Genomic DNA, 15,556 nt, shown 5'->3' with positions numbered 1-15,556 from the left:
GTTTAACTGAATAAAATTCAATCAATAAAATATCATACCTTATTACTTTAAATTATGGTAATGTTCTGTGCTTATAGACTGTAATTGTTGTAGTTCCTCACTTCCTCAGCATAGTTGTATATTCGTATGCGATCGTCACGCATACTAGTGAGCAAATAAAACTATGATATCAATAATTGATAATGTTGAGATTCACCGATAATTCTGATAACAAGTAATGAAAATAATGAAATGCATGATCATATTTTAATCATTAAATCATGAGTACTCCTCACATAAGACATAAATCATAATATTCTATTATTCAAATGAAAATTCAATTTTTAATATTTTCAATTATAAAATTACCTTGGTGTTCAATTTTTTGAGTTCCTAGTATAATCTTTTAGGAGTTTGTTAGTATTTTAATCGCATTAATGTCCATATTATTTTAGTTTTTGGTTTAACTTTTTAAGAATTTAAAATATGGCTGAGTTAGTGTTGGACATCAATATTCGAGGTTGGGTATTTTTGCCAATTGTACTGATCACATTCCTTGTCGGTGTCATTCGACATTATGTGTCATTATTGATCACGTCTCAAAAAAAAGTTGAGCTGACACAGGTGCAGGATAGTCAAGTATTAATAAGATCACGCATGTTACGTGAAAATGGCAGATACATATCTAAACAAGGATTCTACATGCGTCGCCATTACTTTAACAATGAAGAGAATGGTTATTTCAAGACTCAAAAACGAGCAGCTCCTGCTCAAACAGCTATGCCTGATCCAAGTATGATGACTGAAATGTTGAAAGGCAACGTAACCAATGTTTTGCCAATGGTGGTTATTGGTGGTTGGATCAATTGGATGTTTTCAGGATTTGTCACCACCAAAGTACCATTTCCCTTAACTCTGCGTTTCAAACCAATGTTGCAAAGAGGTAATTTACATAATTTTATGTTTTAGTACAAGTTTTAATTTTTTTTTTTTTTTTTAGGTATTGAATTGGTATCATTAGATGCAGCTTGGGTGTCGTCAGCTTCATGGTATTTTTTGAATGTATTTGGGCTTCGCAGCATTTATGCATTAGTTTTGGGTGAAAATAATGCTGCGGATCAATCACGTTTGATGCAAGATCAAATGTCCGGTGCTGCAATGTCAATGCCTATGGATCCAAAAGTAGCTTTTAAAGCAGAATGGGAAGCACTAGAAATTAGCTCTCATAAATGGGCCCTCGCAGATCTTGACAACGAAGTGCTTAATGTATTATTGAATAAAAGTATTAAGTAGTAATTTAAATTTTGATGTGAACATGGTTTTACTTTTCCAAGTAAGGTGTACAAAGAGTTGAGTAATATGATTGTTTTTCTTTTTAAATTATTATTTTACTTTTAAATTAAATATATAATTAACTTTTTGTGTGGCTTATTATGTAGCATTCATGTATTTAATTTTGGTTTTATACTGATTAAATGTATAGTTAAAAACAATATTTTTATTCTTTCATGTAATATTTTATCTTCCTTATGTGGTAGTGTGGTACTATTATAGTCCTATAAAATTTTGTTTTTTATAATCAAATACTCAAATTCGAAGTTAATCAGCCTGTATTTGATATTAAGTTAATAATTACTTAAACAGTTAATTTTTATTTCAAAGTTTTTTGTATTGATTTTTATGTTAGTTATTGAATATTTTTTTCATAAATAAATAATTCTAAGTATATACACATCATTTATTTAAGAATACTTGCTACATTAAATACAAAAGTTTACTGTAATAATATACATAAATATACAATAAATTACATTTATATTTGATTGATTATATTTAAATTGACTGTTTGTTTTTTGAAAAAATACAAAAATACACTATTGTAAAAACATAATAATATTTTAATTTTATTAATATTGATGAGTAGTAATGTAAAAGATTTTAAGATATATTATAGAAATTAGATACTTGCAAATAATAGTACTTGTTTAGTTGACTTTTGCTCTGAAAGTATTAGATTGCTTCCTATTTCTCTTATATATTTGATGTACAGGGTAGTTAGTAATTACTAATTACTAAATTCCAGATTAATACTTTAATATTGTAAAAATAAATATAAATTTATTAATACGTTAAATAAAAAAAAAAAATGGATTTGTTAAGTATTAGACTACCAGAGAAATAGCCAAACTCAACTTCAATTAATAAAAATAGATTAAATCAAGAAGTAACCAAAATTCTGACATCTTATTAACTCTGTGAGGATAATTATATATGTGTTGCCAGATCCTTATCTGAAAAAAAAACTGCTCACTGATAGGAACTAATTTCATCTTGAATAGAGTATACTAATTACACATTTTACATTCCTTTTAGCTACTTCTACAGTCACACATACAACAAAACACTATCGTTGTCTATAATATATGATACCAGTGTCCAGTACTCATTGACGAGAAAATTAGTGGTAAGGAATATAGTTAGAGCGTGTTAGCTAAACTGGTACAAAAATATTTTAAGTAAAGTACAAATTTAAATCTACTGATTATTAAATCATATATTTGTAACTTATAATTAAGTTTTTTAACTGCCATGAATAGTGGAGGAATGCTAAATAAATAGAAATCATAATTCATTTCTAAAAAAAACTTGCTGTCGTGAAAAAAATTTTTTACATAGAATTATAGACCGATAATAAAATGAAGAGACCAATATATAAAATTAGATCTAACATAGAAGTACAGAAATTATTTGGAAGATGATACAAGAGGTTGAGTTTACTCAGTTATATATTAAGGACTCAAAAAATAACAAACAATGGACAAGCTAGCTAGATCCTTCAGTATAGTAGGTCAATTGGAAGAGTGAGTAAAAATAAATTGACAAAAGCAAGAAGAAACTAAGACAACTAGGGATAGAATGATAGTGAAGTAGCTCTGGATAGAGAGAGATTGAAAGAAGTTTGTTTTGCAAACACAAGCCTCAATGGCTTCTAAAGCTATAAGAGAGAGAGTGAGAGAAAGAGAGAATCTATCTTTAGATAAAAATTAAAGGTTATAACTGAAATTTAGTTAAGCATACATAAAACTTATACATACCATGTTTTATGTATGATATGATGTAACTCAAATGATCAACCCCAGATACTCTTATAAGTTTGAAATTAACAGACTACAGACTAATGATTTGTATAATATTTGCCAATTGGCAATAGAATATTACACATACAACAACAATTTTTAAATATATTTTCAAAGATAATACATATTAAAAATATAAATACAAAATCACCTATTGCACGTAAAAAATTATATTTTATTTCTGAAATGAAGTTTAATAACTAATAAGTTGAATGTTTATTTTAGTATATTTATATTAATTTTCATTTTAATTTACATTATTCATTGGTCTGTTGAGACTCAAATTTAGGATACTTAACTTTAGCTACATTCCAAACAATGTTGCCTTGTGATAAATTCTGTACCAAATCTACAACTTCAGACACCTAAAATAATGACAGTGATGTAAATAAATATGGACAACTAATTGTTTAATAAACTGTTGTTGTTCTTACAGGTACTCTAATTTGCTCCATTGAATCCCTTTCTCGAATGGTAACTGATTGTGGTTCAACCAATGAGTCAAAATCTACTGTAATGCAATATGGTACTGCTATCTCGTCGGTTCTTGCATAACGACGTCCTACTGACCCACTTGAATCATCAATTTTATTTGATACACCTTTCAGGCATAAGTTTTTAGCTAAAAATAAAATATATATTATAATTAAAAAAAAATATCACTATTTAAATTACATATTATTATTTTGTAATACTTACACAACATTGACACAAGGGGAGTAAATTTATCATTGTCAAGCAATGGAAGAACACAACATTTTAAAGGTGCAACTAATGGTGGCAATGATAAGTACTGAAAATAAATACAATTCATGAACAATAAAATTTAGTTATTCACTAATTATTTAAGTAATTATAATTTATAATATATTTACCGTTCTTTGCTCATCTTTTTCACGAATTTTAAATGTATGTTCTAATAATGTATAAATAATTCGGCCAATACCGAATGATGGTTCTATTACATTAGGAACAATTTCTTCAACATGTATAGTTTTTGAATAAGATTTAAGTGGGATCATTTCTTTATTAATCGAGAATTCTTTATTACCAATTTTACATAATGTTAATCCAGTAGTTGGATCTGGTTTTCTAAAAGTAACAAAGTTAATAAAATAGTTTATAAAAAGTTTTTATTATTTTTGATAAACTAAATGTAAAACCAGGAGTGTACCCAGAGGGTGGTTTTGGAGATTCAAACTACTCCCAAATTGACTTTCTTAATTTTTTAATATTATTTTTTTTATAAAATAAAATAATAAACTATATTACACAGTCAGAGTGAAATGTAATTTTGTTCAATGTTCATCAATATTTAACTAAAAAAGATAAAAATGAAAAAATATCTAACAGTAAATTTTATACCAGGGGTGGCCAAACTTTTTTTAGTCACAATCTACTAAAAATATACTTCACCTTTGAGGATCGACTTTCATAGAACATTTTTTTTATTACTGAATAACAATAATTATTAAGAAACATATGCCGCGCGTGGCAATAAAAATAAATTCTAACATGATCGACTGTTTGGCTGCCCCTGTGTTATACTATACTATTAAAAAATTAAAATCACCTCCAAAAAAAATCTAGGACATGCCCCAGTGTAAAATAATTTTAAGTATCATAAAAATTAATTACCCATTATCAATGAATTCGTGTAGTTGTTTTACTTCGTTGATGGATAATTTTGATAATTTATCAACACACTCTTTGGAATCTTTGCGTAGCGTCTTACCAATCAAACCTTTATCCATTTCCAATTCTAAAAAAAAGTATAACCTCAAGGTTTAATCACAATTCACAAACTATTTTTATAGAAAAAATATTTACCTGTAACTTGAATTGTTTTAGGTGCAGGCAATTTCCTTTCAGCTACTAATCTTTGTTTAGTTTCTTCGCCATGTTTACTGAGGTCATATGCTGATCTATCAGCACAACCAATACATTCTACCCAACCCTATAGAAATAAGTATAAAACAGTTTATTTATTATAGTGAAGCAATATACACGTTTCAACTTTAAACCTAAAATTCATGAAAAATGCTCACATAAGAAGTTAGACACTCAGCGTCCCAGCAGTCAACAGCGTAATGAGCCATTTCATTTGACATGTGCTGTCGAAATCTTAATTTTTCTTTGGTCACTCCAATTTTCATCATAAACATATAAATACGAGCCATGAAGTATCCTAATGTTTGATTTGCAACCATACCCTGATAAAAATAATTAGTATTATTAATTAATTTGAGTAGATAATTTGTTTAATGTAATTTATGATTTTTACTTTAGATACAGCTTCGCCAATTGTAATATCAATAGGAGGTTGTCCATCCATTTGATTACAAGCACTATATAACTTCATTGTGGTATTTTCCACATCAACAAACTTTGAATGTGATTTATCACTTGGATCACAGAAATGTTCTATTTCAGCCATAGTGAATTCCCTAAGATGAATATATTTAATTTTTAATACAAAAAATTTGCTACTTTATGTCAAATATAAAAATCTATTTACCGAACTCTCAATAAACCAGAACGAGGGGAAATTTCATTTCGAAAAGCATTACCAATTTGGGCAGCAGCAAATGGCAATCGCCCTTGATTAAACTCAAGTAAACGTTTGAAATTGACAAATATACCTTGTGCAGTTTCTGGTCTCAAAAATCTATTCAATGGTATATATTATAATAGGTTTTATGATTTAAATTATGTTTATAAATCTAAAAATACAAACCCTTTCTGGTCTCCAGTAGGTCCAATTTGAGTAGCAAACATAAGATTAAAATCAACAGGTTCAGAAAGATCATTTCCAGTAGTAGGAGATTTCATGTTAAATTTGTTTACAATATCAGACATTTGCTCTGTAGTCATACCATCCAATTTAATTATAATATCTTTGCATTCTTCTTTAACTTCAGGAGTTTGTTTTTTATCCTTGATTAAAGTTTCCAATCGATTCTTGATTAAATGGTCAAGTCTGAAGCATTCACCAGTTTTTTTATCTTTCACCATGGTGTCAGCAAATTTTTCTACATGTCCTGAAGTCCTTTAAAAGGATTAAAATATAAAATCATTATAGTATTTTTTGATTAAGTGTAATAGATTAGGAAGTAAAATCTTACTCTAAGACTCGTTCTGGTGTCAGCATTGAACAATCAATTTCAAGCATCTGTTCTTCAAGAACAAAAAAACGTTTCCATTGTTCCAAAATATTCGATTTCAATGCACAACCCATTGGTCCAAAATCATATAACCCAGCAACACCTAGATAATATTATACAAAAGGGTTAATTTTCTGAATTATTGTTCTATCACTTTTGATATACCTCCGTAAATTGAAAAGGATTGGTCGTAAAAAAATCTACGGATCATAAGATCTGCAAATTTAGATCTATTAAATGTTTCTGAGGGTGGTTGCAATGCTAACTCTTTATCATCTAATTGTTTTTTTAATGCTTTCAACTCTCCAACTGCCTTTTTCACTTCCATATCCGAGGCATTTGATTCCTTCAATGATCTTACTACGACACCCTACCAGAAGCAAATAAAAACGCAAGCATCGCTGTATCAGTTAATTAATATTTCCGTAAAAAGATCGATGTATGGGCCGGTAACTCACTTGTTTCTTCACAGCCTCTCTCAGAGGAGCTAAAATTTGTTCGATTTGTGGATCCGCCATAGCCTCTGGATGATAGTTGGTGATTTTCACGTGAGTAGCTGACTTTTTAGTACCCCAGTTACTCAATTTTGAGTAATATCGTGTGCTGACAGACAAGCAAGTTTGGACACGGAATTCTCCAGCAGTAAGTATTTGTCTGAAGACCAATTTCAAATTCATATAGTGCAAACGTGACATACCTGGCTCAGGGTAAATTATACGAGAAAGTGATTTGATATCATTGGTTATAATTATATAACCTTTGTACACTGGTAGATGGCGTACGTCTTGTACGCGGACTAAGATAATAATATACAGAACTGGAAACGAAGTAAAAATACTTAAATACTGTAGCCATGGTGGGTACCCAAATGTTTTCGCTCGGTACTATGATTTAAGATAATCTACCAAATGAAACTAAAACAATCATAAGATGTCTGCTTTGTAAAAATAATGACTATTATGTTCAAATATATCATCTATTTTTATAGCTACAATGCTTTATTAACAATTTACATTGATAGCTGACTATTTTGAAATACTCATAGTTCCGTATTTCGTTTCATTTCAAATCTAAAAGTCAAAACAAAAGACTGTAAAGTATTTTAAGATCAGTAAAAATTGTATTAAAAGAGTTTGTGGACATGAAAAAGTTTCGGGATATGAATTTATACCAGGAAAAAGATAGTAGTGATTTTGCTACTTCGTACTAATTTTATCGTCGAATAAAAATAGAGGTGGAAAGTTCGGATCACTCTCAAGATTCGATTCTTACGGATCGGTTCCAGTAGCGGCTCGCAAGTAAATTCATTGGGGAGACTGAACATTTAATAATAAAAAATTGATACAAAAATGACAAAGAACCTTTTTTTTATTATTATAATTGATAACTTTACAATATTATAAGAATAGATAATTTATATTATTTTATATTAGAATTCAATTCTTCTATCTTTTTTCTTCGCAAAATCATCAATAATACTTTCCACAAATGTCGGGTCCTTTGCCATAACACCTAACCTAATCCATGAACATTAAATAATTTTAAAATACGTATATACATATATATATTATAATACCTATTTTAAGTATCTAATGTATATTACTTGCTGTAGCAGGACAAACAAAAGAATAGTAAATTATTCCTAAGGAAAGCATCATTGTATCCTCAACCACGTTAAGTATCAAACTACCAACAGTACTTATAAATGGTATACTATATTATGTACTTATATGGATGTATTTGTAATACTATACGTCCATATGTTAATTACAATACGCAGTATACATTGTGCAATAGCCTTCACAGTTCAATATTTAAAATTTAAATTATTTAATAGCTATCGTAAATAGGGCAGTTAAACTTTTGTAATGTATCATTAGCTTTGAGCGATTACCAAACCACAATTTATTGTAATAAAAAGTAAAAATGTTAACTTTTTTGAGAAACAATCAACATTATTGTTAAATCTATCTATATATTTAATATTATTATAAAACTATAATTATTTATAATTTATAAGGAATAATACTATTTGAGTTTTAGTGGCATGACAAGCTAGTCAAATGCAACTGGATGTTTAGTATATCTAAAAATGCCGTTGTTTCACTAGGTAAGAGAAGCGTTTAACTGTCGCAGTCCGCAGATGAGCACTGGTTTCCATCAAAGTACGATATCTCATTGTGAATAGAGTATAGCTAAGTTCTTAAAATAGGTCTTTGTTGAGCACTCTTCAATTTACATGTACAGAATTATTATATTATCTTATTAGAATATTAATAAAAAAAAATATCATGAATAAGACATTCCTAAATTTAGAATTCAAAAATTCAAATAAGAAACCAGAATACAAATACACAAGTATATAAATCTTGTATTAGAAGTATGAAAAATAAATATATAAATTTTAGTTTGAATGTCTTGTAAATAATATTTCACTCAAATGTTTTTGGAAAATGTAGGTTTCTAACTTTAAGATTGAAGAAAAGTAATGGAAGGTGTAATAAGGAATTAAAACTAAAATAAAAAATAATAACATGTTTGGAAAAGTTGTTTTACTGAATCAAAAGTTGTTATAACGGTTGTCACATATCTTAATTCCTCTTGGGGTACTGAGTTCCACTGAGGACTAATTGTAATCCTGAGATATTTTGGAAATCCTAAAAAAATAAAAATATAATATAGCTAACCAAATATAAAGAACTAACGAAGAAAAAGAAAAAAAAACAAACCAGCATCTTCAACATGTCCTTAGTTTCAGTATCGACTTCAATAACATCTTGTTCAAGAGCAGAAACTTCTGGTACATAGTTATCTCTCCTCTCACGTTCTTCTTCTTGCAATTTAATGGAAATACCACGAACTTGACTTGTACGCAATCTTTTCATTAAATGAGTAACGAATCTGTAATTAAAATATTTAAAAAAGATTAACAAAACAATCCAACAAGGTTCTTTAACATAAGAGGAAAAATCTTAACATTTTGCATAACTATGCTATAATTTTGTAATTTACACTATGGTTAATATAAAATAATATAGATTATAATTCAACTACATATATATAAAAAATAAGATCACACTATTATTGCTTTAAGCTATGTACAAATTTATTTTTTGATATTTCATAAACTTAGTATACTGAGTATTACAATATTCAATTAAAAAGAAACTTGAAAATTAGAATTAAGAACAGCAATTTATCACTGTTGGAGATGGACATCATTATGTCACAATAATATTACTATATATATACATTTTAAGAGCCACAACTGTAAAATAAAAGCTAAACTAGGTGTGTCAATTTAACATATAAACAGTAAGGTAATCACTTACTGTCTGATGTCAGATATAGTTATAACATTTTAGAGAACCTAACTCACAAAAACAACATAAAACTCAAAAGATTATTATAATTAAAGTTAATACAATTACAATTTAATTTTAAGTTATAAATCACACTAAATAATATAAATTAATAGTAGGCTTTGGTATAAAAAATCAATGAAGTCAGAAATGATTAGTTATTTATAGAAAAGCTTAAAACTTGTTCATGTTAAATTATTAATTTAATGCTTGAACCACAGTTTAAATAAAAATTTTACCAAAGTATCATATTTAGTATTTACCCAGCGATTTTGTTACGCAGTGGCTTTGTGGGGATGATAGCGATTTCCTCACATATCCTTTTGTTGGTGTGGAAGTCTAATGTTAATCGAGTGTAATACTTCTCGATGATGACTCTGGCAGCCTTCTTGACAGTCTTCGTCCTGACACGACCCTAATTCATAATACATATTATAGATTATTAAACGAATAGAACTTAAAGTCGGGCAAGATATGGTTAATAAATGTCGACACCGCCTTTGAAAAATGGATACGTTTAGGTGATTGTCGATTATCCATTAAGTTAATAGGTTTGAGGTTTAATGTTAATTATCGACATTTTACTTCAAAACCAAGGGATTATTAAGATAAACTTGGATACTTACCATGATTGTAATTTCTTCAAGAAAGCCAAATCTGAAATACTCGAGAAGTAAACAAAATCAACACGAACGAAAAGGACTGATCAAAATTATCGTTTGAGGTTACTTAACAGTTAACAGTTTGGCCACGGATTATAAGATAACAAACAGTGGAGCCATAACATTTTTTTGTTGCATTCTCGATCAGTTGCAGCACTTTTTTATCACTGTGTTCATAATAATTCACTTTAGAACATTTAAGTGTTTAAAAGGTTCTATTATAGGTAAAAATGAATAATTTCATATAATTATTTCCAAGTATTATACTTGGCCATAATTATTCCTTTTTCTGTGGTCATAATAATAGGCAAAGATATTATCTATGATAATAGGACGTTTAATATGCTTATCAATAGAATCGATTTTTTACGACACTCCGGGAGAACTAGTACAGCGCCATCTATAATTGGTCGATGAATGTTGTTGGCGTAAACTGTAAGTCTTGTAAGTTGTAGCTTCAAGCTTGTAGGAGTACTATTGTTACAGAATATAGATTTTTAGCGCGGCCGCTGAGTGCATAGGCGTATAGCGATTAGCGATATCTGATGCCTGATTGAATTTTTCTCTTGTATAATAATTCCTAAATTTTTTTTTTCTAAAGTATGTATTATTATAGATGAATACTGACTTCCCGAGACTATGGTCTATTTTAAAAATCATTTGTCGTATAATATATGTACTAGACAACTAGACAATAAGAGTTGTAGGCGCGAAAGGCGAAAGTAGGTATATCATTTACCGACTAATGGTCATATATATTTACTCATATATTTTTTGGTGAATATTTCACAGCACAAAACCTTGTTCCCTTGTCTCTATTTAAGATGGTAAATTTTCGAAATAACAAAATCATGGTCTCCATTTAGCATTCATTACAGACTTAGTACACATTATCTAAGATTACAGAATACAGATATCTAATCAATCTGATCAGCAGTTTAGCATTTTGCATATTATATTGAAGAGGATTTGCAATTACCAATTGCCTTGTATTAAATCATATTAAAATCAAAATTAATAAATCTTAATAATACATTACCTTTTATCTCTTATTTTGATTATTTATTTATATTGTTTATTGAATTCATCCATATAACTATTACTTTAAAAAATATGATTTACAATTATATATGCCATAGAAATCTATAACCCTAATGCCCAAGAAGTAAAAAAAAATTAAGAAATCCTATTTTAGACAGTCAAGTTAATCAATATTCAAAGCATCATGTATGCCACAAAATAATATATCTTGGATTGTGAATGCACGTCTTAAAATATATAATATTATTTTTTTATTATAATATAAAATGAATTTATCATCACAATTTAAGCCATAAGGTATATTTTTTAATCAAGTTCTTAATAATATAGAATAATTAAGCTATAATAATAATAACAACAATAGTTATATGTATTAAGAATTATTATAACCAGGCGTCTGATTGCAATATACTAAAATACTGTTGCCATGATTATAATAAAATTGATGTTGTTAAAATATGCAGTTTTATACTAAAAATTATAATATGCAATTAAGAAATTTTCATTAATTACAAAAATATTTTATGTAAACCATTATAAAATAAATATGGAATGTTCTAAATGTATTCCTGCTAACCTGCGACAAATTTTGATCAAACTAATTTCTTAATAAAAGTATCAGAAAAAAACACAAATAAATTTGATTCTTAGCCTTGAACATAAAACATACAAGTTCTAAATTTAATGATTAAAGAAGAACATATTTTGTTTTGCAAGGGATTATAACTTATAAGTTGTAATAATCTTAATACATTTAAATTATTACTAATCAAATCAAACAAAAATACTATGTATATAAATATTTGATTAAAATTAAATAGGCTATGTCATATTAGTACAATTAAAAATGAATTATAATTCTAATTAAAATATTGATCTAATTTTGACTACAACTATGGACAAATTAATATAAACACCTCTTATTTTGATTGCATTTTAAACAAAATTATAGTAATATGATAGTTGTTATTTTCAGAGAATTATTGAAAATTTTAAAGAATTTTTGTGTAGTTACATCATGTAAAATTATCATTAATGTTATAAGCATTCAATTTGAAGGATGTATAGGTTAATGGGAATTGGAAACAATCAATATAATTCAAATTAATGTTACATGGTATTATATTTTTATTGGACGATTCAATAAAATAAAATAAAAAAAAAACTGATTAAGACACTAATCTAAATATCTTAAATCACTGGTATACATATTATAAAATAATTACTTTTGTTGGGATAGTGCAAGAATAAAATTAATTTAATCTACCATATTTAGGAAATTGTCTAATAAGTTAAATGAATAATTTGTTTCTCTATTCAAATGTTTTTGAATAATTCAATAATATCGGACCATACATCTTCAACATTTTTCCCTGCTTCAACTCTTTTCACTAAGTTTTTCTCTTTAAAATATTCTATAATTGGCATAGAATCATTCACAAATGTGACAATCCTCTTTTTTAAACTTTCTAAATTATCATCAGCACGACCACTTCCAGCAGCACCTCTTTTCATGCATCGTTCTATGCAAACCTATGAAAAATAAAAATTAATATTGCAACAATGTTTTCAATATAATCAATCTTCTATACTTATTATACATACATTTTCAGGACAATCTAGGAACAGCACAAATAAAAGATCAACTTGGTCTCCAATTGTAGTATTCCAGCCAATCATATTGTCTCTATTTCGTGGAAATCCATCAATTAAAAATCGGTTGGCTGCTGATGCTTCCATCGCATTTTGAATAAGTTTACATGTGATTTCTACTGGGACAATTGTACCATTTTTGATGTGAGTGTCAATTAATTCTCCATACCTACTGTCTGATTTACTGCGTTCTGCACGCAACAGGTCACCAGCAGATAGATGAACAAATCCAAATTTGGATACTATGTTGGAACATTGCGTACCCTTACCCGCACCTGGGCCTCCGAGGACGAAAACAACTTGAGGTTTGCTCATTGTGGTGAACAGACGATATACTGAACGGAAAAATGTCATATAATTAAAGATTATGTCATTCTTAGGATAATATTTGTTACACAAACAACTAACTTAATTGCGCACTCGAAACTTAATCGATTAATAAATATGTAGGACGTAGGTGCTTAATATTGCTAAAATAAAAAATAATTAATAATAATAATTTTTTTTAAATAGTGTGTTTGTTGTGGATTTGACGTTGATCGTTGATAAGTGATAACCTACAAGCTAATATTGATAAAGTAAAAAACATGATAATTTTATTTTGTTATGAATGAATGATGAAGGATTGATTACTGAATGGTGAGTAGTGACTACGCTGGGCATATTACTGGATTATAATATTTGATCTATCATCTTTCTAGAAGAAAAAAATTGATAGATTTTTAATTTATTTGTATACGATGTGGTATTTACTGTAAGAATTATTTGCTACCTATACTTCCTAATCGTTGAAAAATAATAGATAGGTAGTAGGTACTTACCCTTTAGATACTTCAGATATCTCAATAATTGAGAATATTTAAAATTGAAATTATTTTAAGAAAATTATAAATTAAATTCATCAGAAATTTATAGTTTCTTCAAAAATTACAGGCACGAACTAGGTACTAAGTGCTTATTTGGTACTTAACAATTTCGTTATTAGGTATTGTTACCTACTTGTTGTTCTAACAAAAGACAGATAGTAAGAGATTAGCCAGATTAGGTAGGTAGTAAATTTGTGACAACTTTCAAACCTTAAGCTAAATTACTTCCTATAAAAAGATTTGAATAGGTATCCTGATATATGGGTGCCTAGTACCTATACAGTGGACTTATAGTTTTCTTTCTCTACTATTCGTTGATTTTTTCATACATAGGATTATAACCATACCCTCGCTCCACTTAAATGCAATTACTGGCCAAAAGACCTCATAAATTATTAGTAGAAACATTAGAAAATAATTGATGACAATAAAAATCATAACAAATGACATAAGTAAATAATGAGTTATGCATTTTGAAATGGTGTCACGTGGACACTTCTTTTACTCGAGCTTAACACGTCTACATATTCTTACAAAACTTTTAATTTGTGCCTGGTACAAAATTTCATTTAAACTTTCAAATTTCAATCCCAAACAAATTTGCACTTGTAACTATACTATTTTTTTTTTTTATTAACCTAAAATAACAAAGCTATTAATGCACATATTTTGATGAAATTCAATAAAATTTTATTTTTTATAATTCAAAAAATATTATTCGTCGAGATTTGAAACTTTTTGCATTACCTATATGGTTATATTATATTATGTAGGTATACATAGTTATAGTACACAGTACACACCATGGTTGAAATATTGCGTATTTCAACCATGGTATATAATAATTTTTACTACCTTTATATAGGTAAATATAATGTTTACAAAAATATTTAGATAAGTTTTAAGCTATTTATGCCGTGAACCTATTTAGGGTGTCTCGTTATTTCGACACGATAATTTTTCAACGTGCGTCAAATTAACGCGATCATTAATTCATTAATTAGACAACCGACGTTTAGGAGTATGCGACATTTCCACTCGATATGTTTAGATTAGATGATTATACGTGAGTTAATTTCAAGGAAAAATAAAAAATAAAAATAATGAATATGATATTTTATCTATTATATATACAAATTTACAGTTAGCACGGTGTATCATGGAGATAGATAACAAAATTTAATACCGAAGATCTGAAGATGTAAATTTCGTATTGCAAGTTTAAAAATTAATAGCGCTTGCTTTAAATGACGAGTTAGTCGAGATACCTAAACAGGTTCGTAGTATAAATGATTTAAAATTTATTTAAGTATTTTTAAAACAATATTGTGTATAGTAAAAATTAGTATATACATAATATAACTATATAAATAGTGCAAAAAGTTTCAAATGTCGACGAATAATATTTTTTGAATTATAAAAAATAAAATCTTATTGAATTTCATCAAAATGTAAACTTTAAAGGTCTTTAAAAAAGTGTGCATTAATAGTTTTGATATTTTTAGGTTAAAGTAAAAAAAACTTATGATTTTTAAGAAGCTTGTATTTAATTTTAAAATCTTAGTTTTTATTAAAAAGTTTATGAACAATTAAAATATATCATGAATCTTGTGTTAAATTTTCAAAATTTTTAGTAACTATAAAAATAGCCTATATATTACCTATAGATACTATTACTCCCTCAAAAATCTT

At 27.6% G+C, this 15,556-nt stretch overlaps 4 protein-coding genes across 5 annotated transcripts; 1 reads left to right on the top strand and 3 right to left on the bottom strand.

Annotated features, from left to right (window-relative positions):
• Nucleotides 1-232: 232 nt before the first annotated feature.
• LOC114122602 (ER membrane protein complex subunit 3) lies at nt 233-1,474 on the top strand. The gene is made up of 2 exons (XM_027985297.2): nt 233-922; nt 980-1,474. The coding sequence occupies exons 1-2, from the start codon at nt 466-468 to the stop codon at nt 1,270-1,272; spliced, it is 750 nt and encodes a 249-aa protein (XP_027841098.1). The 5' UTR covers nt 233-465; the 3' UTR covers nt 1,273-1,474.
• Nucleotides 1,475-3,270: 1,796 nt separating this feature from the next.
• LOC114122622 (glycine--tRNA ligase) lies at nt 3,271-7,004 on the bottom strand. The gene is made up of 13 exons (XM_027985326.2): nt 6,739-7,004; nt 6,446-6,650; nt 6,242-6,383; nt 5,854-6,165; nt 5,635-5,784; nt 5,401-5,563; nt 5,165-5,329; nt 4,947-5,073; nt 4,755-4,878; nt 3,992-4,208; nt 3,816-3,909; nt 3,551-3,738; nt 3,271-3,481 (listed from the first exon to the last, which is right to left on the bottom strand). Exons 1-13 carry the CDS (start codon nt 6,973-6,975, stop codon nt 3,374-3,376), a joined length of 2,232 nt encoding a protein of 743 aa, XP_027841127.1. The 5' UTR covers nt 6,976-7,004; the 3' UTR covers nt 3,271-3,373.
• Nucleotides 7,005-8,815: 1,811 nt separating this feature from the next.
• LOC114122657 (40S ribosomal protein S17) lies at nt 8,816-10,431 on the bottom strand. The gene is made up of 4 exons (XM_027985385.2): nt 10,269-10,431; nt 9,906-10,057; nt 9,010-9,181; nt 8,816-8,937 (listed from the first exon to the last, which is right to left on the bottom strand). The coding sequence occupies exons 1-4, from the start codon at nt 10,269-10,271 to the stop codon at nt 8,872-8,874; spliced, it is 393 nt and encodes a 130-aa protein (XP_027841186.1). The 5' UTR covers nt 10,272-10,431; the 3' UTR covers nt 8,816-8,871.
• A 2,018-nt stretch (nt 10,432-12,449) lies between these two features.
• On the bottom strand, nt 12,450-13,554 carry LOC114122669 (UMP-CMP kinase). Of its 2 annotated transcripts, XM_027985402.2 has the most exons (3): nt 13,407-13,554; nt 12,951-13,333; nt 12,450-12,878 (listed from the first exon to the last, which is right to left on the bottom strand). In XM_027985402.2, exons 2-3 carry the CDS (start codon nt 13,311-13,313, stop codon nt 12,663-12,665), a joined length of 579 nt encoding a protein of 192 aa, XP_027841203.2. In that variant the 5' UTR covers nt 13,314-13,333; nt 13,407-13,554; the 3' UTR covers nt 12,450-12,662. The 2 variants fall into 2 exon arrangements, with proteins under 2 accessions (XP_027841203.2, XP_027841202.2); XM_027985401.2 differs by having other exon boundaries at nt 12,951-13,524.
• Nucleotides 13,555-15,556: the final 2,002 nt, after the last annotated feature.

The sequence above is a fragment of the Aphis gossypii genome, chromosome 3, assembly GCF_020184175.1.
Source record: "Aphis gossypii isolate Hap1 chromosome 3, ASM2018417v2, whole genome shotgun sequence".
NCBI lineage: Eukaryota > Metazoa > Arthropoda > Insecta > Hemiptera > Aphididae > Aphis > Aphis gossypii.
This window is presented reverse-complemented; position numbering and strand designations above follow the sequence as displayed.

What these genes read in the sequence shown, in the direction of transcription:
- LOC114122622 (XM_027985326.2), bottom strand. Translation starts at nt 6,975, where the DNA reads ATGTCACGTTTGCACTATATGAATTTGAAATTGGTCTTCAGACAAATA. An exon ending in TAAAACAATTCAAGTTACAG is followed by an intron (nt 4,879 to 4,946) that starts GTAAATATTTTT and finishes ACTTTTTTTTAG; the next exon opens with AATTGGAAATGGATAAAGGT. An exon ending in TCCCCTTGTGTCAATGTTGT is followed by an intron (nt 3,739 to 3,815) that starts GTAAGTATTACA and finishes TTTTATTTTTAG; the next exon opens with CTAAAAACTTATGCCTGAAA.
- LOC114122669 (XM_027985401.2), bottom strand. Translation starts at nt 13,352, where the DNA reads ATGACATTTTTCCGTTCAGTATATCGTCTGTTCACCACAATGAGCAAA. An exon ending in TCCTAGATTGTCCTGAAAAT is followed by an intron (nt 12,879 to 12,950) that starts GTATGTATAATA and finishes TATTTTTCATAG; the next exon opens with GTTTGCATAGAACGATGCAT.
- LOC114122602 (XM_027985297.2), top strand. Translation starts at nt 466, where the DNA reads ATGGCTGAGTTAGTGTTGGACATCAATATTCGAGGTTGGGTATTTTTG. An exon ending in CAAACCAATGTTGCAAAGAG is followed by an intron (nt 923 to 979) that starts GTAATTTACATA and finishes TTTTTTTTTTAG; the next exon opens with GTATTGAATTGGTATCATTA.
- LOC114122657 (XM_027985385.2), bottom strand. An exon ending in CTGCGTAACAAAATCGCTGG is followed by an intron (nt 9,182 to 9,905) that starts GTAAATACTAAA and finishes TTTTAATTACAG; the next exon opens with ATTCGTTACTCATTTAATGA. An exon ending in AGGACATGTTGAAGATGCTG is followed by an intron (nt 8,938 to 9,009) that starts GTTTGTTTTTTT and finishes TTATTTTTTTAG; the next exon opens with GATTTCCAAAATATCTCAGG.